The following is a 22,474-nucleotide window of genomic DNA, read 5'->3' on the forward strand; positions in this document are numbered from 1 at the left end:
CACTGACGTCACCGTCACTTCTCCAGACTAGGGCTGGAAATTGTGTGTTTTCCTTTACCAGAAGTTAACATGCCAACAATCTATTAATCATTAATAATTGATAAGATTCAAAACAAGTGTTTTTCCCTCATTTTTTTCTCATTTAAGTTTTTATTTCCTTATTAAGCAAATGTCTCCGGCAGACAAAAAACTAAATTACATGAGGAGCCACGACTATTGATTAAATATCCATGAATACATTTTTAACTGGTTAAATTCTTCATTCAGAATCAATGAAAGATCAATCATTAATGTCCTTTTTTTGTTTTGTTTTGTTTTCCGTCCTCATGACCCGGTTTTCATCGGCTTGTTTGCTATCAAATCACCTTACTGGCTACAAAAATGCAGATAAAAGGTTTGGATATGAATTAAAATTGTACTCAGTACTCAACTATGATTTTAAAAGTAACTTAGTAGATTACATGGATTAATGAATATTACAAGTAAAAGTACAGGCTTGAAAATCTACTCATAAAAGTACAAGTACCCCAAAAATCTACTTAATTACAGTAATCTGAGTATTTGTAATTAATGACTTCCACCTCTGATACCAGAAACCACTCCCCAAGTGGGTCTTGAATCTGGGTATCCGGCGTGGTAGATGGATGTGCAAACTGACCAAAAGCCAATTGGGTAGCAAAATGGGTCCTATGAGGCATCAGGGAGGGATTTACCCAACATTCTACAGGCAACTATATGTTATAAGCAACTTATGTTAAGTTAGCAAAATATTCATACAATATAAATATTGTAAATATTCAAATGCCAGCAGTAGCAATGCTGTCTCCATTACACTTATCCCCATAAATCTGTCCCAATCTGGGTCACTGCACCAATGAAAGTGTTTATGTGAATGGTCCATGCACTGTCGGAAGGCTTTCTGCAGCTTTATTCTTTTACTTAAATTGAAAGGGCCTCTGTCCTTACAGGCCTACTTCTTTAACTACCTCAGCCCCTCCCTTTACCGTCTTAAACCATAAACCATGTATATGTCAATGCATCCTGAAGATCTTCAGATAGCCTAACCAAACAGATCTACTGTACCTTTTACAGCCAACACATCAGTCATTGTTGGTGTATGAGCTACACCTTGATAGAAACACATGCTACTCCTTGGTCCAAGGACATCTAACAACACAGAAGTGGCAGACAGATTGATGATGAGGCCTCCTGCAAGTCCTTTTTTTTCTTTTTTCCTCTTGTCCTGTCCAGCATCGAAGCAAGCAGAATGATGCTCTGTCTGCCATGTTGTGACGAGCAGATTTTGCTTTGCCAAGAGGAGCTTGAATGATAAGGCTCCCCTTGATATCCTAAGTTAAGCTTATTTTATTTTATTTTATTTTATTTTATTTTATTTTATTTTATTTTATTTTATTTTATTTTATTTTATTTTATTTTATTTTTGCTTGTTTGTAGATGAGCATTACATAATATTGCTGGACCTGAACCAATCACCCAAACCCATGGCCACTTGGCCCATAAATATGTCATGCAAGACCCATATATGTGTTCCCAGTTCAAACCCATGCCAAATTGGCCCATAAATATATCATGCAAGACCCATATATGTGTTCCCAGTTCAAACCCATGACCACTTGACCCATAAATATGCCATTCAAGACCCATATATGTTTTCCCAGTTCAAACCCATGCCCACTTGACCCATAAAAATTCTATGCAGGACCCATATGTGCATTCCCAGTTCAAACCCATGCCCACTTGACCCATAAATATGCCATTCAAGACCCATATATGTGTTCCCAGTTCAAACCCATGACCACTTGGCCCATAAATATGTCATGCAAGACCCATATATGTGTTCCCAGTTCAAACCCATGCCAACTTGGCCCATAAATATATCATGCAAGACCCATATATGTGTTCCCAGTTCAAACCCATGACCACTTGACCCATAAATATGCCATTCAAGACCCATATATGTGTTCCCAGTTCAAACCCATGCCCACTTGGCCCATAAAATTTCTATGCAGGACCCATATGTGCATTCCCAGTTCAAACCCATGTCCACTTGGCCCATAAATATGCCATTCAAGACCCATATATGTGTTCCCAGATCAAACCCATGCCCACTTGGCCCATAAATATGTCATGCAAGACCCATATATGTGTTCCCAGTTCAAACCCATGCCCACTTGGCCCATAAAATTTCTATGCAGGACCCATATGTGCATTCCCAGTTCAAACCCATGTCCACTTGGCCCATAAATATGCCATTCAAGACCCATATATGTGTTCCCAGTTCAAACCCATGCCCACTTGGCCCATAAAAATTCTATGCAGGACCCATATGTGCATTCCCAGTTCAAACCCATGCCCACTTGGCCCATAAATATGCCATTCAAGACCCATATATGTGTTCCCAGATCAAACCCATGCCCACTTGGCCCATGCCTGTCCCTTATGGGGCCCATGTAATCAGCTCATATGGGCTTCCTATGTGGGACTCGTACTACAAAACCTACATGGGACCCGCTGATTTCACCCAGCCAAAGCCCATGCCCACACAGTACCATGGAACCCGTAGTTAACCCATCTGGGCCCCACGTGTCATTGCTGGCTGGGTGGGTTCAAGCCAAAGTTCAAGATCGGAGTCCTCCTTCAGACAGCACACCAAATAAACACTATTTCTGATTTCATGTATGTAGGAACTTGTGAAATAATGGAATTTTAAAAGTATATTATTTGCATCAGATTTTTGAATGCCAATTTGACACACATTGAACTTATGATTGCTATTTTCAAAGATTCATTGACACAAAAACTATACAGCAAGCAAACACATTAAAGGAAAGTGAATCATAGCCTAAGCATAAAATAATGAGTGTCCATATAAAGGTAATTTGTTTGTTGTATCTCTGCAATTATGATAATGGTGATTATGGAATCATCATCATACAGATTATTCAATAATTAAGTCAAACTCTGAGTCTGTATGAAGTTTTACAGTGACGTTTTGCATCTATTCCAGAGTCAAGACTTTGGTATGGTTGATGGTTGATACCCATCCTACACTTCTGTAACTAAAATAGTGAATTAATTATAGCAGTTCTGGTGTTTTCATAGCTGTGATCTCACTGTTGAGGTTTAGAAACATGTTACTCAGAACTCAGTTAATTTAACCACATAGAGCAGTGATCATCTCTGAACGGGTTTAGACTGAATAATTCTGATTTCACTTCCTCTTCTTTCTTTAAGTGCTGCTGCATGACATTCAACTCTATCTTTTCAGTTAACAATAGCAGAAGTTCAGCCTGTTTAATACACTGAATTTTAACCCAGTTTGAATTAAAGTAACCAAAAGGTTTACAGTTTCTAACATTCATCTGAATTAAATTTGAAATAAATTTCTGCTTTCAAATAAAAGTATCAACAAAAACAAATCTAAACTTGAAGGTGTCACTATTTCTTCAGGGAGTTTTTCTCTGTTTTCTGAGAAGAAAATCAAACAATGAACAATCCTCTGTGAGTTTTTGCTGTTTTAAATCTTGTTTCAGATGGTCTCCAAACTCAGCAGTATTTTATTGTAATATTGTAGGCATCTCTATTTCCTCTGGGTGCTGCGAGTCCTTCCTCCCTGCAAAATAAAAGCATTGACTGACCTCTCGTATGTGTTTTTACCATGATTGCAGATTGTTCCAGATCAGATGAGTGTGAATCATCAGATTGTGTGAAGCTCAAACTCACCAGCTCTTCTTGCACAGATGATCTGAAGAAGAATCACAGTAGGAGCAGCAAACACTGCCATCTCAACAATAATCACAATCACTGCAGGAAACATGTGTGGAAGAAGAAGAAGAAGAAGAAGAGAAACTGGACATGACTGAAGTCAAGGGGATTCAACTATGAACAGTTATTGATGAAGCATTTACAGACTGACTGATAGTTTAATGGTGTAAAGCTGTCAGTAGAAATGAACGTGTCGTACCTCTGAATAATGATCCAGCAGTCACACTGACTTCAGTTTCTGATGCTGTGTCAGCTGGACCTGTGGATCACGTCTGTTAGTTCACTTCAACACATCATGACACATAGAAACATCATCATCATCATATATGAAGAAGTATATTTACTCTAGTATATGTACTCTTTACATTAGCTTTTACGCTGACTTCCTGTTTGTGTGGAGAAAGTGAATGATTGAGGTCTTCAAAATACAATCTTTCTCAGTAATTGAACCACTGAAATAAGAAAGTCATGAATAAACACCTTGTTGTTCAGTAAATCCAGGTGTTTGTGCAGCTGCTGTCCTCTCAGAGTTTGGAGTATTTAATGACTTCTGATTCTCTGTACAAATGAAAGGATGGATTAATTAAAGCCAGTGTGAACCAGTGAAGTGAGAGACTGATGATGTGTGACAGTGATCATGTGATCATGAACCTTGTGTAGGAGCTGCTGCTGTAGTTTGGCTTGATTTCTTCTCAGAGTTTGAGCTGCTGACTGGAATCAGTGCTGTTGAATCAGAAGATGAATGTTCAGGGGCCATATTCACAAAACATCTTAAGGCTAAAAGTAGCTCCTAACTTGCAGATTTAGGAGAAACTCTTAAAAATAATGGGCGTGTCAGTCCTAATTTTAGGAGTCCTAAATTTTTGCTTTAAGAGTATTTCACAAAGCATTTTAGCGCTAAAAGTAGTTCCTAAATCTGTGAAACATTAGGAGTAGTCAAGAGGACTCCTAAATCACTAAGACCAAATCACAAACAGTCCTAATCCACCCAAAGACACTGTACACCATTGAGGGAATAGAGGATAGAGCCTTATGAACTTTTTCTTCATAAATGCAATACATTTTGATTTTTAGATTTGAATCTACGATGAGACGCAAAAAAAAAAAAAAAAAAACCTTTAGCAAATAAATAAATATTGTCTGATTACCTGTGGCAATGGTTTTCATGAGTTCACACTTACAAATGATTGAATAGAGTAAAAAATATATATATATATATAATAAGCGTATTTGGTGTGCTGTCCAAGGGGATTGAGGGCTCTGAGCTTGAAATTTAGCCCAAACCCAAAGTTATCTCCGTATCTCCAGCCAAGTGAGGGATGGGGTGGCGGAGGGATGCAGAAAACTGTCGAAGTAACTAGGCGAGTCGGCTTTCGTCTGTGTATATATTCCTCCTCTCGAGCTGATTAGAAAGGCTGTTCGAATGTGTTTCTCCAAAACTTTGTTTATAAAACATAATTTGTCGCTTGAATTCTGCATTCTCTTGATATGCAGACATCCAAGAGATGGACAATTAACTGTATATACTAGTTTAATTAGTGACACTTAGCCTATTTTAAAACCTTTATGGCAACATTTTATTTTGACTATGACAACATTTTTATTAAAAAAAATATTTATTTGAATAGGGCAACATTTGTATTTTAAAACCTTTATTTTAATGTGGAAACATGACACCTCATTCTACAATATTTCTATGATTAAATCGCTGACTCCTCCCCCATCAGCCAATCACTGTGTGTATACTCCATAGCAACGAGGTCAGCCCCGCCCTTACTCTTAGCTTAAGACTTCAGTCTATTCCTTAGTAAAAGTTTGTCTCAGCAGCTTTGTGAATAAGTTTTAAGAGAAAACTCTTAGCTAAGAACTTTTACTGCTATTTAGGAGAACTCTTAGTGGTAAGATAAAACGTTTTGTGAATACGGCCCCAGATGTTCATCTAGGACATTAACATCATATTTTACAGTAGTAATAGTTGTTTCTCACCTGAATACTTGACAGTGTATCTGACTGAGGTCTGGAGTTGATTTCTGAGAGTAAGCTGACATCTCCACTCTCTGTTGTCATCTTCATTCAGGAGTGTTGTAGTCAGAGTGATGATACAGTGATCTGATGAGAATAATATCTGATATCTGGAGTCTGTCTTCAGATCAACACCAGCCTGATTCACCCACAACAGATGAAGTCCCTCATTATAATAAACCCAATCATCACAGAGGGATCCAGTATATGAATACAACTGACAGGAGAGAGTCACAGAGCGACCTGGACTGATCTCAGTCTGTGAGGATGATGATGATGATGATGATGGAGACACTGAAACTGAACACAAGTCACAAATCACAGACTCTTCAATCATCATGTGAGTTTAAAGGGAGAATCTGTCCTTTTTACATTGAACATATAATCATAATCTTACCATGAAGAACATGCAGATAAACACCTGCATCAGGTCCTTGTTTCTGCCAATTCACAAATTGTTGGCAAGTGTATAATCCATAATCTTCTTCTGTGACGTTCTTGATGTTCAGAGAGCAGTCAGACCCCAGACTCAGTCTCTCATGTCTCTCTGTGTCTTTCTTCTTTTTCCCTAATTCAATCAGTCCAACTGCTGCTGAATGTCTGAAACGATTATAGATCCATGTAGTTGATTTACAGTCAGAAAGAGCATTACAGGGCAGACGGACATTTTCACCAGAACTGATGAACACATGAGCATAATCCACTCCACTGATACCTGAAACACAGTATATTTAACTGATATATTAATAAATGAAAACATAAAACATACTTAACACAATCAGATGTTTGAGTGACTCTATGTCCAGTATCAGGAATAATACAGTATGATCTGTATGTATCAATACACAACTCTGAGATCACAACGTGAATGTGTGCAAGAATAAACTGAGCATGTTCAAATCAACTCTTTCCAGACTAATTCCACTAAATGTCTTTAGAGAAAATCCAGATTTCTTTACCTGTGAGAAGTGAAGAGAGAATGATCAGTCCCAGCAGACACAGATCACACTGATCAGACATTTTCTGTTTCTGTCAGTCTTTCTCTTCATTATATAGTTACAGCTCTTCCTTTAATCATCATCAGCTCCTCCTGTGGTTGAGAACTTCCTCTGATCTGAACTGAGTGTTTCTCTAAATCCTGCTAGAGTTTATATTTAGTGACACTGACTCAGAGTTTCATTTTACTCTCTGTAGATTGGAGGATCTGGTCTCGACTACACCTCTGAGTGATCCTCAACTCTCCTCTACAAAATCCCCATATAATGTATTGATTGTTGGATGTAAACACAGGGAAAGAGTTGGTGTAACTGGTTACATGTAATCTGGATTATGTAATCAGATTACAATAATGAATTACTTATAATTACATTATATTATATTTTAAAATACTTGTAATCAGACTACAGTTACTTTTTTATTGATATTATTCTCACTGTCTCGGTCTCCCTCATCACTGTAAAACATTTCACTGTAAATTTACAGTAATTAGAAAAAAAGTCCTGTAAATTTCCAGTAAAATACTGGCGGCACAGTTGCATTAAATTAAATCTCCAGTTAACTCCTTTTATTTGACTAACTTATACTGCTTATACTTCGCTACTGCTTCGCTACTGTTCGGACGCTCTTGCTTACAGCTCCGCGCTTTGCTCTATTGCTTTTATATTTTATCTCCTAATTTTAACTACAGCAAATCAGCACAGTGCTCAAACGACAAATCTTGGCACCAACAAACTTTTTAACTGGAAGATTTGCTACAAAAAAGGCGAATTTTTATCCAACCAGCCTCCCACTGATGGCAGCCATCAGCTCACATTCCGGAGAAGGGAAAACACAGCTGCCTACATCCAAAAGGATTAGAAATAATATGCCTCCTCCGAGTGAAGAATCTACCTGCTGCACAAACTGCCACAGACTTCTACAAAGGATTGCAGTTCTTGAAACAAAGTTACTTGCAGGACTACCAAACCAGAAGGAACACACAACAGAGCTTCATCATGGACGTCCTCAGCACACAGTCGGTGAGTCCCATGAATCTAATGCTCCTAAACAGACCATACTGAGTGCCGAAACTGATCGACATACTAATCGATGGACAGGGAGCAGGGAGCAAAACCCAAAGGCACTCGAGACATCAGATTGTCACGAGTATCACATATTGCAGTAGCATCCTCTACCCCAAACACTAGCTCCCTACCACCGCCAGTACATCTGGAGAACAGATTTGAAGTGTTAATGAATGTGGGTGAGGAATCTCCAGACGTGATGAATGTGGGTGAGGAATCCCCAAACATGATCGGACACAGATCAAATCAGCCAGCAGCTAACACCGATGCTAACTGCCGCTCAAGTTCGAACAGACAGCGGCACTCAGCTCATAGAGCAGCCGAGCCCAGGACTCTGATAGTGGGTGACTCTATTATCAGAAACATTAGCAGCAGGGATACAATTACATGCTGCCTTCCACAAGCAACAGTTTCTGATGTAAACAGGGAACTTAAGAACATTCTGATGAAATATAAAACTGCAAATCGACTGATCATCCATGTGGGGAAGAATGATATTCGGAAGGAGCAGTCAGAACTCCTTAAAAGGGATTTCAATGAACTTTTTGAAGACTAAAAGTTCAGTCGTTCATCAGTGGACCACTCCCAGCAAGAGGAACAAATCGATTTACACGGTTGCTTGGGCTTAACACATGGCTGCAAAAAACCTGCAACTTAAAGGGACAGAATTTCATCGACAACTTCAATCTGTTCTGGAGTCAGAGACAATTGTTCACACATGATGGCCTGCACCCAAACAAACTGGGCTCAAGAGTGCTAAAGGACAATATCTACTTCTCCCTCCATCATCCTTCAGCAGTGTGTGCCAATCTGAATGGCACAAACACACCTGGACAGAGTACAACTGACCACAGGACTTCATTTCAGCACCTGAATGGACATGCGGTTGACACATCCCACAAGTTCAATGATAACACCACGCAGCCACAACAACCACTGCTCACGGACACAATCCTGACTGAGCCCTGCCCACAGAGCTCACTGATAGACAGTGATGTGTTAGAACTGCTCCAAGATTCAGCACCCAAGGACGACTTTCGGCAAAACAGCCAGGGAAGCCAGGACAACATACTACAGCCTCCGGTAACACCAGAGCAACAGCTCCTCTCACCGAACACATTATCCCTCTCTCCAGCATCCCCTCTTCTGTGCTTCTCAGGGAAAATGGAGGAACTGGTGTATGCTGGAACCAAACTCTCCCACTCTTTTGTTGCGAGCCCCCAGATATTAACTCCCTCGGGTCGGTGGTCACGCCGGCGTGAACACTGCATTTTTTTTCTAACCAGTGTGAAAGAGACTCAAAATACTCCGTCAATGTTGCACATACAATTAAGAGCTATACACCATTTTAATCTGTGGAATATCTTCTTTTATTTGTGTACACTCTGAGTAAAAACAAAATGTGCTTTTTGTAAAATAAAGAAAACTAACATGATGCGTGATCTCTCGTCTCCCTCTGAACGAAGTCCAATCTGATAGTTCTCAGAAAATGAACTGTAACTTAGTGAATACTAATGACAAAAAAATGAGACTTTTGTCTAAAAAAACGTTGAAATGTCAGGTTTTAAATCATGTAAGTCAAATTGAAAACAAACCTTCTGTGTTTATGTAATCTGTATGAAAAGAGAGCCATGTCAGAAGTCCTTGATTCAGCTCATTATCCGCTAATGCGGCCACGCCCACGGAGTCAGTGCTATTCACATGCATACATCATCTCAATCGTGTATTTATTGTCTTGAAAAGTGTTTTGAATAGCCATAGTTAGCGATCTCTGGCTGTTGTGTTAGGATGGCTATTTTATTGTTATTGTGTGAAGTAAGCCAGGTCAAAACCGACGTGATGTGATACCTTTTTATTCCCCTCCTTCACTCATCCACTAGAGGGCGGTATTCAACCATATCACTACATCCCCCTTTCAGAGTGTGGGGGTTTATTCTGCCCCGTAGCAAATCACTCAGTTCTCCCAATAGTACCTGCTAACTATGCACAAAGTCCTCCAGGTACTTTGGAGGTCTCCTGTCTCTGGAAGGATACCTTTTCTCAGGAGTGCTGAGAAGCACTGGAACATTTGCTGAATCCACAGTGTCTGGCACAACACTAGAATATTTGTTTACCAGTACAGGTGTTCTATTAGGACTCAATGTTTCTACTGGCAGTGCTACTGGGGTTGACACTAGATGACTTCGATTCCGACAAAGAATACCTTTAGGTGAATCCACCAGGTAGGATCTTGGAGTCTCTGCTTTCATAATCACAGTCCCTTTATCTTTGGTGTCACTAATCCACACTGGCTCACCTGGATGTAACTGTGGTAAGTCATGTGCTCTGTGTCTATTATTAAACTGTTTAACTTGTTTCTTTCTCTTTACATTTTCCTCTGCTTTCAGACGATCCAAGTCCATCCAGCCAGGATTCAACATTGATGGAACAACTGGTATTGTCGTGCGAAGCTTTCGGCCCATCAGCAGTTCTGCTGGACTATATCCATTAGCTAATGGTGTTGCCCGATACTCCATAAGAGCAAGATATGGATCTGCTGCTTTAGCAAGTAAATCTTTCACCGTTCTTACTGCCCTTTCAGCTTCCCCATTGGCTTGTGGATATCTGGGACTGGATGTCGTATGAGAGAAACCCCACTCTTTAGCGAATTTCTTGAAACATTCTGCACTGAATTGTGGTCCATTGTCTGACATCACCTCAGTAGGAATTCCGTGATGAGCAAACATACTTTTGAGATGGGTTACCACACTTGCAGCAGTTGTTGAAGACAGTTTTGCTATTTCCACAAACCGGGAAAAATAATCGATAACCAGCAAGTATTGATCCTCTTTCCACTGAAACAGATCTGCACCGACTTTTGTCCAAGACCTTTCAGGGAATTCAGTGGGAATCAATGTTTCTTTAAAGTGTTTACTTTGGCTTGCACATACGTCACATTTTTTCACCTTTGATTGCAGCTGTGCGCTCAGACCTGGCCACCAAACCGATTGCTTAGCACGTTCTCTGCATTTAGCAATGCCCTGGTGTGCACCATGCAGTTTCTCCAGGATATCACTCTGTAGTGACTTTGGAATTACCAGACGACAGCCTTTTAGCAACAGTCCATTCTCTACTGTTAACTCCCCAGCAAACTGGAAATACGGCTGCACCATGGCTTCCACTCTGTTTTTAGACGGCCAACCTTCAAGAGAGTACTCTTTCACCAGCTGTAAAACTGGATCAGCTTCCTGATGTTGCTGAATTTCGTGAAGTCTCTTTTCAGTAGCAGGTAAGCTGGTGACAACTGAGGTCACATACAGGTTCATCTCTTCTTCATTTTGCTGTCTGTCATGTTCTCCTTCTTCACTAGGTGCTCTAGAGAGGACATCAGCAGTCGCAATGTTTTTCCCTGGGACATGCGAAATAGTGTAAGTGAATTTCATGAGTCTCATGCGCAATCTTTGGATACGCGGTGGTAGTTCATCTAGGTTCTTTGAACTGGTTTGTGGTCTGTTTCTACATGAAAAGAAAGACCCACGAGAAAGTCCGAGAAGCGCTCACAAGCCCAGGTGACAGCTAAGGCCTCCTTTTCAATTTGCGCATATCTCCTTTCCGTGTTTGTGAGTGCTCTTGATGCGTAGGCTACAGGTTTAAGCTGCTTGTCCCCTTGCATCTGTAGCAATACAGCTCCAATCCCGTAAGATGATGCATCAGCTGAAACAACTGTGGTCGCTTTTGGATCATAAAGAGTCAGTCCAGGTGGTGTGCTTAGATCTCTTTTAATGTTCTCAAAAGCTCTCTTTTGTTGCTCTCCCCATACCCACATATTCTTTTTCTGCAGTAAATCTCTTAAAGGCTGCGTTTTCTCTGCTAGGTTAGGTAAAAACTTCCCTAGGTGATTTATCATGCCCATGAATCTCCTCACTTCACTTACATTTGTTGGCTCACTCATATGAGTGACTGCACACACCTTTTCAGGATCTGCGTGAACTCCTGACTCATCCAATATCTGCCCCAGGAACTTCAAACTCTTCTTTGAGAATTCACATTTATCATTGAGAGTCACACCTTCCTTTTGCAGTTTTTGCAGCACAGCAAAGAGACACTGATCATGTTCAGTCTGGGATGCTCCGAACACTAAAATATCGTCCATGTGGCACAAAACCCCCTCTAGACCTTCCAGCATCTGTGACATCCTTTTTTTGAAAATGTTCTGGAGCAGAAGATATCCCAAAACAAAGTCGGTTGAAGCAAAACCTTCCAAAAGGAGTAATAAAGGTGGTGAGGAGGGCTGAATTCTCTGACAAAGGAATCTGCCAAAATCCTGAGTTGGCGTCGAGTTTTGAGAAGACCTTGGCTCCTTCAAGTTGACCCAGAGAATGTTCTACAGAAGGAAGAATGTATCTTTCCCTGTTTACTGCACTGTTGAGCTTTGTAAGGTCCACACATATGCGCACTGCACCATTTGGTTTCGGAACAACGACCATGCCTGCTCACCAATCAGTCGGTTGTTCAACTCTGGAAATCACACCTTGATTCTCCATGCGTTCCAATTCCTGTTTCACTTTTGTCATGAGGGGCAATGGAATACGACGGGGTGTTGACAGCGAAAAGGGCTTGGCGTCAGGCTTCAGAGATATCTCATACTCTCCCTGCAGTTTTCCCAGACCCTCGAATAATCCAGGAAACTGTCTTTTCACTGACTCCATACTATCAAGGTTCACTGTATCGATTCTCGCTACGATACCTAAAGCATGGATTGCTGGCCGCCCGAGTAGCGCCATTTTCAATCCCGAAATCACATATATGTCTTGGGTTGTGGTTTTATTTTTCGTGCTAAGTTTAGCTGTGCACCTACCCTTGACCTGCAGAGAATCTTGGCCTGGTCCCAGCAGTAACTTCGAGGTTTTCTGCAGTTTACCGAAGTTTTCCTGCTTGAACAAATCTTCGGAAACCACTGTGACGTCTGCTCCAGTGTCCACTTTAAACAGCACCTCAGAATCATTCACTTTTAGTTTTATCAGCCAGGGGGCATCATTCTGCTCTGTACTGACAGTACCTAAGAAAGCCATGTCATCCTCTTGTTCATCACCAGTCATGTTTACTTCACTAATTCCTCTGGACCTGCAAACCTTTGCATAATGACCTTTTTTCTTACAAAGGTTGCAGTAAGCCTGTCTTGCTGGGCACTGAAATTTGCTGTGAGAAGGAATTTTCCCACACCTCTTACATGGAATGGACTTTTCCAACACAGTTTGCTTCTCTGCCATCCTAGCAGGCTTCTTACTCTGCATCATGCTTCGTCCTTTATTGTAAGGTCGTTGCTGTGCATGAACGATATCAACATTGGTTGCTAAATCACTTTTAAAGTTGACTTTCAGCTCTTCTTGCTGTTTCTTTACCAGCTCACTTTGGCGTACACGTGTGACAGCCTTCTCTAAAGTGAGTTCAGGATCCATCTGAAGTTGCTCTGACAATCTTTTATCTCTCAGTCCAACCACTAATCTGTCCCGAATCATTTCACTATATAATTCTCCATAGCCGCAATGCTCAGCTAGGCAATGTAGTGCTGTGATGAAATTATCTGCAGATGTTAATTATGTTACAACTCTTGGCAAAAGGGCTCTCTCAGTCCTCCTATGCCGTTCTCGTGCAAACTTCTGACACCATGTTGTGTTAGGATGGCTATTTTATTGTTATTGTGTGCTGAAGTAAGCCAGGTCAAAACCGACGTGATGTGATACCTTTTTATTCCCCTCCTTCACTCATCCACTAGGGGGCGATATTCAACCATATCACTACATCTGGCCTCTGTTAGTTCAGTTATTTCCTGGATTGCCTATTCTTCTTTAGCATTGGCATTTGTGGACTAAAAGTGCACAGAGCGCCCTCCGGCTGCAAGTATGAATTGTAAACACAGTATCCAGCGTTCACGGTGATGACAATAAATAATGAATAAATACTCCTCTGTATAGAAAATTGACATAAACATGAGAATCAATCAATATTTCTCCAAATGTGCATGCTTTTAAGCTAAAAGCCTATATGAAATGCCATAGGGGTAACATAACTGTTCAGACACTTTGTATCATAGAAATGCATTATATTTTAATAATAGAATACCATTATTTTAAATTGTAATAATATTTCACAGTATTGCTGTTTTTTTCTGTATGTTTGATTTACATTATGATGAGCTTGAGACATGATCAACAGAGGGTTTTTTCACAGCCTATCTGACTGAAAGGCCCTATTATTTATGCAGGTCATTAGAGCTCTTTTATGCGATTCTTTTGTCTTCTCAGGTGAGAATCACCCATTATTCATGATTATTCACGCCTCCACGCATACTGTTTCTTGACCAAAGATGTTTTAGAAAATTTAAATCTCTCTATTGTTTTATATGAAGGAGTAGGAATGATAATTTGTACATAATTTTGAAGCAAAAACTCTAGTCTACAACCTCCAATACCCAGAAGTCTTGTGAACACAGATTTAATATATATTTTTTGGCTTTATTTCAGTGACTTAAGTTTTTTGTTTTTTCAATAACCACGCATAAACGTTATTCCTTCAAAAACACAAACATGTACATACATGTTCCTCACATATTATGGTAGCCTAGTTTGTGCTGAATACAGTGTAATGACACTTTTTCCATTAATATGTTTATGAACAACTGAAAAAAGCACAAATGTCAGGGCATGTCAAAACTTCTCCAGGCCCCAAATCAGCCTCAGACCCCTGAGGGTTAACAAAAAAGCGAGCCCCGAAACCACCAAAGCCTTTGGGCCCAGCTCGGCCTCCCCCTCCTCCTGCGAGGGCTATTCAGCCCCTGCCACAACGGCAGGGCCCTCACCCTCCTCCATCTGTTCTAGGTGAACCAAAAACAACCGATAACAGCTCAAAGTTACTGTTATCATATCGGGGACCTGACACACATCACTGAGACACAAACAACTTAGATTTTATGCTTCTAAATGAAATATGGCTTGAAGACAGTTGCAGTTCAACAACCCTGAATGAAACAGCCGCTCCTAACTTTACTTTTATGAGTGTCTGCAGAGCTGTTAGGAGAGGTGGAGGTGTAGCTGCTCTATTTAAAGATGTCTATCAATGCAAGCAAGTGTCATTTGGTGATTACTTGTCTTTCGAATACTTGGGTATTGTGTTAAAAGGTGCTCCACACATTCTACTTATAGTTATTTACAGGCCTCCAAAATACTCTCCAGCCTTTGTGGAGGACTTTACAGAACTGTTATCAGCAATTTCCTCAGAGTTTGACTGTTTTGTTATTACTGGGGATTTTAACATCCACATAGAAAATGCAGAATCCAATATGGCAAAAGAAATCCTAACAGTTTTGAATACTTTTGATCTGACTCAGCATGTACATGGACTTACACACAATCGTGGACATACTCTAGATTTAATTATCAGTAAGGGTCTAAACATTTCATCCATTGTCATTAAGGATGTAGCGCTATCTGATCATTTCTGTATATTCTTTGATATATTGATCTCTCCGACTGTTGAAGTTAGATCTATCTCGGTCAAAAAGCGATGCTTAAATGAGAATACTAGTGCACTGTTTATGAAGGCTATATCTTTAACACCAAGCATATCTGCAGACTCTGTTGATTCTTTTAACACTCTGAGGTCTGAAGGTATCGCCGGCGATACCACCGTGGTTTTTTTCTTATCAGTGTGAAAGAGACTCAAAATATTCCGTCAATGTTGCACATACAATTAAGAGTTATACACCATTTTAATCTGTGGAATATCTTCTTTCATTTGTGTACACTCAGAGTAAAAACAAAATGTTGTGCTTTTTGTAAAATAAAGAAAACTAACATGATGCGTGATCTCTCGTCTCCCTCTGAACGAACTCCAATCTGATAGTTCTTAGAAAATGAACTGTAACTTAGTGAATACTAATGACAAAAAAATTACACTTATGTCTAAAAAAACGTTAAGATGTCAGGTTTTAAAACATATAAGTCAAATCGAAAACAAACCTTCTGTGTTTATGTAATCTGTATGAAAAGAGAGCCATGTCAGAAGTCTGTGATTCAGCTCATTATCCGCTAATGCGGCCACGCCCACGGAGCGAGCGCTATTCAGACGCAAATTCAGTCAATACATGCATACATCATCTCAATCGTGTATTTATTGTCTTGAAAAGTGTTTTGAATAGCCATATTTAGCGATCTCTTGCCTCTGTTAGTTCCTTGATTGTCACATGATTTGCCTCTTCTTTTACTGAGGCATTTGTGGACAAAAGGGACAGAGCGCCCTCCGGCTGAAGTATGAATTAAAAACACAGCATCCAGCGCTCATAATGATGACAATAAATATAGAATAATACATATTACTCCTCTGTATAGAAAATTGATATAAACATATGAGAATCCATCAATATTTCTCCAAATGTGTATGCTTTTAAGCATATTAAGAAATTATGGTCAATATAAGATTTTAAGAGTCAAAATGTGAAGCTTGAGTCTTAGATCTTTTTAATGATGTATAGTTTGTCAACTGCACATCAACATTTAGGCTCTATAATATAACAAATGTAGTAGCCTATATGAAATGCCCTAGAGGTAGGAATGTTCAGACGCGTTGCATCACAGAAATACATTATATTTTAAAGTATATTAAAATAGAAAACCATTATTTGGTTAGAGACTTGAGACTTCTTTTAAAAACATTATAATGGCAATGTGTTCAATCTTTTGACTGGTAGTGTAATTTAACATAGGCCTATACACAATTTTCTTTATATCATGTGCAATAATACGTGCATGCATGAGATCACAAAAATCATGTTTTTTTTTGTCCTGAGTGGACTTTAATCCTATTATCAGCATGATCACAGAGGGTTTTTTCACAGCCTACCTGACTGAAAGGCCTCATTAATATGCAAGTCATTTCAGGTCATTATTATTCAATTCTTTTGTCTTCTCAGGTGAGAATCATCCATTATACATGAGGATTCACGCCCCCATGCATACTGTGTTTCTTGACCAAAAGTGTCTTAGAAAATTTAAATCTCTCTACTGTTTTATATGAAGGAGTAGGCGGCATAATTTTTACTTCATTCTGAAGCAAAAACTCTAGTCTACAACCTCCAATACCCAGAAGTCTTATGAACACAGATTTAATATACTTTTTTTGGCTTTATTTCAGTGACTTAAGTTTTTTGTTTTTTCAATAACCACGCATAAACATTATTCCTTCAAAAATACAAACATGTACGTACATGTTCCTCACATATTATTGTAGCCTAGTTTGTGCTGAATACAGTGTAATGACACTTTTGTCATTTATATGTTTATGAACAACTGAAAAAAGCACAAATGTCAGGGCATGTCAAAACTTCTCCAAGCCCCAAATCAGCCTCAGACTCCAGAGGGTTAACTCAAAAGTACAGAATGTTATCGATAACATTGCTCCTGTGAAAGTCAGGAAGAAGAGTTGCAGACAAAAAGCACTGTGGAGAAACTCAACAGCAGTGCAAAATATGAAAAGACAATGCAGAAAAGCTGAGCGCATGTGGCAAAAGACAAAACTTGAAATCCACTATAACATCTATAAAGATATCCTTCATGCTTTCAATGTGGAACTAGACAAAGCTAGACAGACCTTCTTCTCAAATATTATAAACAGAAACTTAAACAACACCTGCACTCTTTTTGCTACTGTAGAGAGACTAACAAACCCCCAAAGTCAGATTCAGACCCCCAAAGTCAGAAATGCTCTCAGACAGCAAATGCTGTGAGTTTGCTTCCGTCTTCTCTGAGAAAATTAATAATATCAGAAAGGCAATCAGCACATCCTTGAGCTGCACTGGGGTAAAACAGATCAGATCACAACCTCGGAAAGTAGCTATTATGTCTGTTTTCAAAGCAATTGATGGTAAAATTTTGGAAGAAACAGTACTTAAAACATCAACCTGCGCCCTTGACACACTTCCCACATCTTTTTTCAAAAGCGTGTTTAACTGTTTAGAAGCAGATCTCCTAGAAGTGGTAAATGCCTCACTACTCTCTGGGACTTTTCTAAAATCCCTGAAAACTGCAGTTGTTTAACCCCTCCTGAAAAAGAGCAATCTGGATGACACCATATTGAGCAACTACAGACCAATCTCAAATCTTCCTTTCATAGGCAAGATCATTGAAAAAGTTGTTTTCAATCAGCTGAACAAGTTCTTAAGCTTGAATGGATAGTTTGACAACTTTCAATCTGGTTTCCGACTGCATCACAGCACAGAGACAGCACTCATAAAGATAATAAATGATATTCGCCTAAACACAGATACAGGTAAATTATCAGTGCTGGTTCTACTCGACCTCAGTGCTGCATTTGACACTGTCGATCACAACATACTTCTTGACAGGCTGGAAAACTGGATTGGGCTTTCTGGGATGGTCCTTAAATGGTTCAGGTCATACTTAGAAGGGAGAGGTTATTATGTGAGTATCGGTGACCATAAGTCAGAGTGGACATCCATGACATGCGGAGTCCTTCAAGGTTCAATACTCGCACCCCTCCTGTTCAACCTATATATGCTGCCACTGAGCCAAATAATGAGAAAGAACCAAATTGAATATCACAGCTATGCAGACGACACCCAGATTTACCTAGCCCTATCACCTAACGACTACTGCCCCATTGACTCCCTGTGCCAATGCATTGATGAAATTAACAAAACTTCCTTCAGTTAAACAAAGACAAAACTGAAGTCATTGCATTTGGAAACAAAGATGAAGTTCTCAAAGTGAACATGTACCTTCAGTCTAGAGGTCAAACAACTAAAAATCAAGTCAGGAATCTTGGTGTGATTTTGGAATCAGACCTGAGTTTCAGTAGCCATGTAAAGACAGTAGCTAAATCAGCATATTATCATCTCAAAAATATTACAAGAATTAGATGTTTTGTCTCCAGTCAAGACTTAGAGAAACTTGTTCATGCTTTCATCACCAGCAGGGTGGATTATTGTAATGGGCCCCTCACTGGTCTTCCCAAAAAGACCATAAGACAGCTGCAGCTCGTACAGAACGCTGCTGCCAGGATTCTGAGCAGAACCAGAAAACATGAACACATCACACCAGTCCTCAGGTCCTTGCACTGGCTTCCAGTTGGATTTAGAATTGATTTTAAAGTATTGTTACTTGTTTATAAATCACTCAATGGCCTAGGACCTCAATACATTGCATATATGCTCATAGAATATAAACCTAACAGATCACTCAGATCAATAGCATCACATCAGTTAGAAATACCAAGGGTTCACTCAAAGCAAGGATAGTCTGCTTTTAGCTGTTACGCCAGCCGCAGCTGGAACCAGCTTCCAGAAGAGATCAGGTGTGCTCCAACAGTAGCCACATTCAAATCCAGACTCAAAACATATATTTTTACCTATGCATTTGCTGATTGAGCACTGTGCTATGTCCGAACTGTTTGCATTTTATATTATACGTATTATCTTTTTATTCTTTTAATTCCTTTTCCTGTTTTTATTTCATTTTTAATGTATTTTATATCTTTTATGTATCATCTTGTTATTTCTTACTTTTAATGCATTTTAAATATTGCTGTCTGGTTGAAAGAGCTGGGAGAATTAGGAAGAAAGTGATTAGGTTAAAATTTGAGGGACAAACCATGGGGAAGTTTGAGCTGTGGTGCATGGTTAAGATATCTCTGGATTACAGTCAGGACACTTTCCAAAGGGGGAATTTTCCAAAGGGGAAATTTGAACTGCGTTGCGTAGATAAGATATCTCCGGAAGGGGGATTAGGGCTGTGTGGTGCAGTTTGAGGTGTCTTGGTAAAAAGGGAGATTGAAACTTTGTTTATCAGTTTGAAGTGGCTTAACAGGTAGCAGTCCTGTTGTGTGGTAATTCAAAGTGCTTTACATAAAGAAGAATGATAAAAATAGAACATTAGGAATAGAAATAACAGTAAAAACAGAGAATTTTGCTATCTGGATGGATGAGCTAGGAAGTCTTAGGGAGGTTTTTTTTTGTTATTGTTGTTGTTGTTGTCCGTCAGTGTGGATCTAAACGGATCTATCCATCAGAGCAGATCTAAATGGATCTTCCCCATTGTGTATGAAATGTGCTATACAAATAAAATTGCCTTGCCTTGCCTTATATTGGCCAGCTGCCATTTAAGTTAATAAACTAGTATTTAAATGCCCGGTTTCACAGACAAGGCTTAAGTTAGTCCCAGTTTGAGCTGTTTTAACTGAAATCTTAATATATGTCAGAGACATTGTTTTGTCTCAAGATTCACACCAGTAATGTTTTATTTATTTATTTATTTATTTATTTATTTATTTTTATAAGGCTCCTTTATAAAAGCTACTTAAATGTCCTAATTGAACTCAGGCCTAATCATGTTTTTGTTTGTTTCTTCTATTATTTATGCGATCCAAAACTCCCTAAACTGCAGCGCTCCATATCTCTCGGTTCAAATCCTCCTTCACCCTATCTCCCTGAAAGCAGCTGCCATTTGCTGACGGAAGGCATTGCAACCGCAAACGCCTGAAGAGTTACGGTAACATGAAGACAGCTTGGTTGGACGTGTTGACGATGACACAAGCATTTTAAAAGGGTTAACACCATGATTTCAGTGCATACTCGATTACCAACCGGCCCTGTTTCCCTGGTCAGGTCAGTCATCTGAAGTTCCAGCTGTAAACCATATTGAGGAAAGTGAGAGGGTCTGGGATCAGCTCATGTCCATCTCCAGAGGACAGTTCAGAAACATGAGTGGATACCTTTCAGTAACAAAACAATTTTATCACTCATAATTCAATGATTTTATTTCCAGATTTTAAAGGAACACTCCACTTTTTTGAAAATAGGCTCATTTTCCAACTCCCCTAGAGTTAAACAGTTGAGTTTTACCGTTTTCGAATCCATTCAGCCGGTCTCCGGGTCTGGCAGTACCACTTTTAGAATAGCTTAGCATAGATCATTGAATCTGATTAGACCGTTAGCATCTCGCTCAAAAATGACCAAAGAATTTCGATATTTTTCCTATTTAAAACTTGACTCTTCTGTAGTTACATCGTGTACTAAGACCGACGGAAAATGAAAAGTTGTGATTTTCTAGGCCGATATAGCTAGGAACTATACTCTCATTCTGGCGTAATAATCAAGGAACTTTGCTGCCGTACCATGAGTGCAGCAGGTGCAATGATATTACGCACCGCCTGTGACCCCTGCTTGCACCCGTGCCTTGCAACCATGGAGACATTTGCGAGACACGCTGCGTAATATCATTGTACCTGCTGCACCCATGGTACGGCAGCAAAGTTCCATTAACAAACATTAAGAGTTCCTTTCACTGGAACTAAGGGGTCAAGCCCAACCCCTGAAAAACAACCCCACACCATAATCCCCCTCCACCAAACTTTACACTTGGCACAATGCAGTCAGGCATGTACCGTTCTCCTGGCAACAGCCAAACCCAGACTCGTCCATCGGATTGCCAGACAGAGAAGCGTGATTGGTCACTCCAGAGAACACGTCTCCACTGCTCTAGAGTCCAGTGGCAGTGTGCTTTACACCACTGCATCCTACACTTTGTATTGCACTTGATGTAAGGCTTGGATGTAGCTGCTCGGCCATGGAAACCCATTCCATGAAGTTCTCTATGCACTGTTCCTGAGCTAATCTGAAGGCCACATGAAGTTTGGAGGTCTGTAGATATTGACTCTGCAGAAAGTTGGTGACTTCTGCACACTGTGTGCCTCAGCATCACTGACCCCGCTCTGTGATTTTACGTGGCCTACCACTTCATGGCTGAGTTGCTGTTGTTCCCAACTGCTTCCACTTTGTTATGATACCACTAACAGCTGACCGTGGAATATTTAGTAGTGAGGAAATTTCACAAATGGACTTATTGCACAGGTTTCAACCTATCACGGTACCACGCTTGAGTTCACTGAGCTCCTGAGAGCGACCCATTCTTTCACAAATGTTTGTAGAAGCAGTCTGCATGACTAGGTGCTTGATTTTATACACCTGTGGCCATGGAAGTGATTGAAACACCTGAATTCAATGATTTGGAGGGGTGTCCAAATACTTTTGGCAATATAGTGTAATTCATTGTACAGATAAGCCAATAACATCATCTGAAAAGGTGACTCCTGCAGTTTATTTTGATATGTGTTACCCTTGCAGGCTACAAGCACTTGGAAATGTGTGGAAATGAGTGAAGAAATGACAGATGATTGCAACTTTGTTTAATTTGATGAATTTTCAAATCAAGATTACTCTTACCATCTGTGTTCTACAAGCAAGGTACTAGTGTCACTGTGAAGCAGAAGGTCCACTCTTTCATTTGATACTTTTTTTTCTACAATAACAACTTTGTGAGTAATTAAAAAAAGATTGATGCTTGTGTGGAGATGCAGAGATGGAAGTAGATTAAGACAGCTGAAATTTCATATGAATATGATGATGATGATGATGATGATGATGATGATGATGATGATGATTTAACAGAAACAGTTTACAATGACCAAATAAGTTCATGAACAAGGTAGAATTATTTTGTATGACATGTTCTGTTCAAATAAAGTTACAAGATTTTCTCATTCTTTGGCTCGAC

The 22,474-nt window shown here is 39.7% G+C and overlaps 1 protein-coding gene across 1 annotated transcript in view; it reads right to left on the minus strand.

Annotated features, from left to right (window-relative positions):
- LOC125247079 overlaps nt 1–6,917 on the minus strand; it is a 53,227-nt gene extending 46,310 nt beyond the window's left edge. Inside the window, exons 1-5 of the mRNA XM_048158253.1 lie at nt 6,768–6,917; nt 6,206–6,523; nt 5,773–6,108; nt 4,438–4,509; nt 4,267–4,344 (exon numbers count right to left, since the gene is read on the minus strand). Of these exons, the coding sequence (XP_048014210.1) occupies nt 4,267–4,344; nt 4,438–4,509; nt 5,773–6,108; nt 6,206–6,523; nt 6,768–6,828 (865 nt within the window). The 5' untranslated portion in view covers nt 6,829–6,917. The remainder of the gene's footprint in view (nt 1–4,266; nt 4,345–4,437; nt 4,510–5,772; nt 6,109–6,205; nt 6,524–6,767) is intronic.
- Between the last annotated feature and the right edge of the window lie 15,557 nt (nt 6,918–22,474).

The sequence above is a fragment of the Megalobrama amblycephala genome, linkage group LG1 (assembly GCF_018812025.1).
Source record: "Megalobrama amblycephala isolate DHTTF-2021 linkage group LG1, ASM1881202v1, whole genome shotgun sequence".
Classification (NCBI taxonomy): domain Eukaryota; kingdom Metazoa; phylum Chordata; class Actinopteri; order Cypriniformes; family Xenocyprididae; genus Megalobrama; species Megalobrama amblycephala.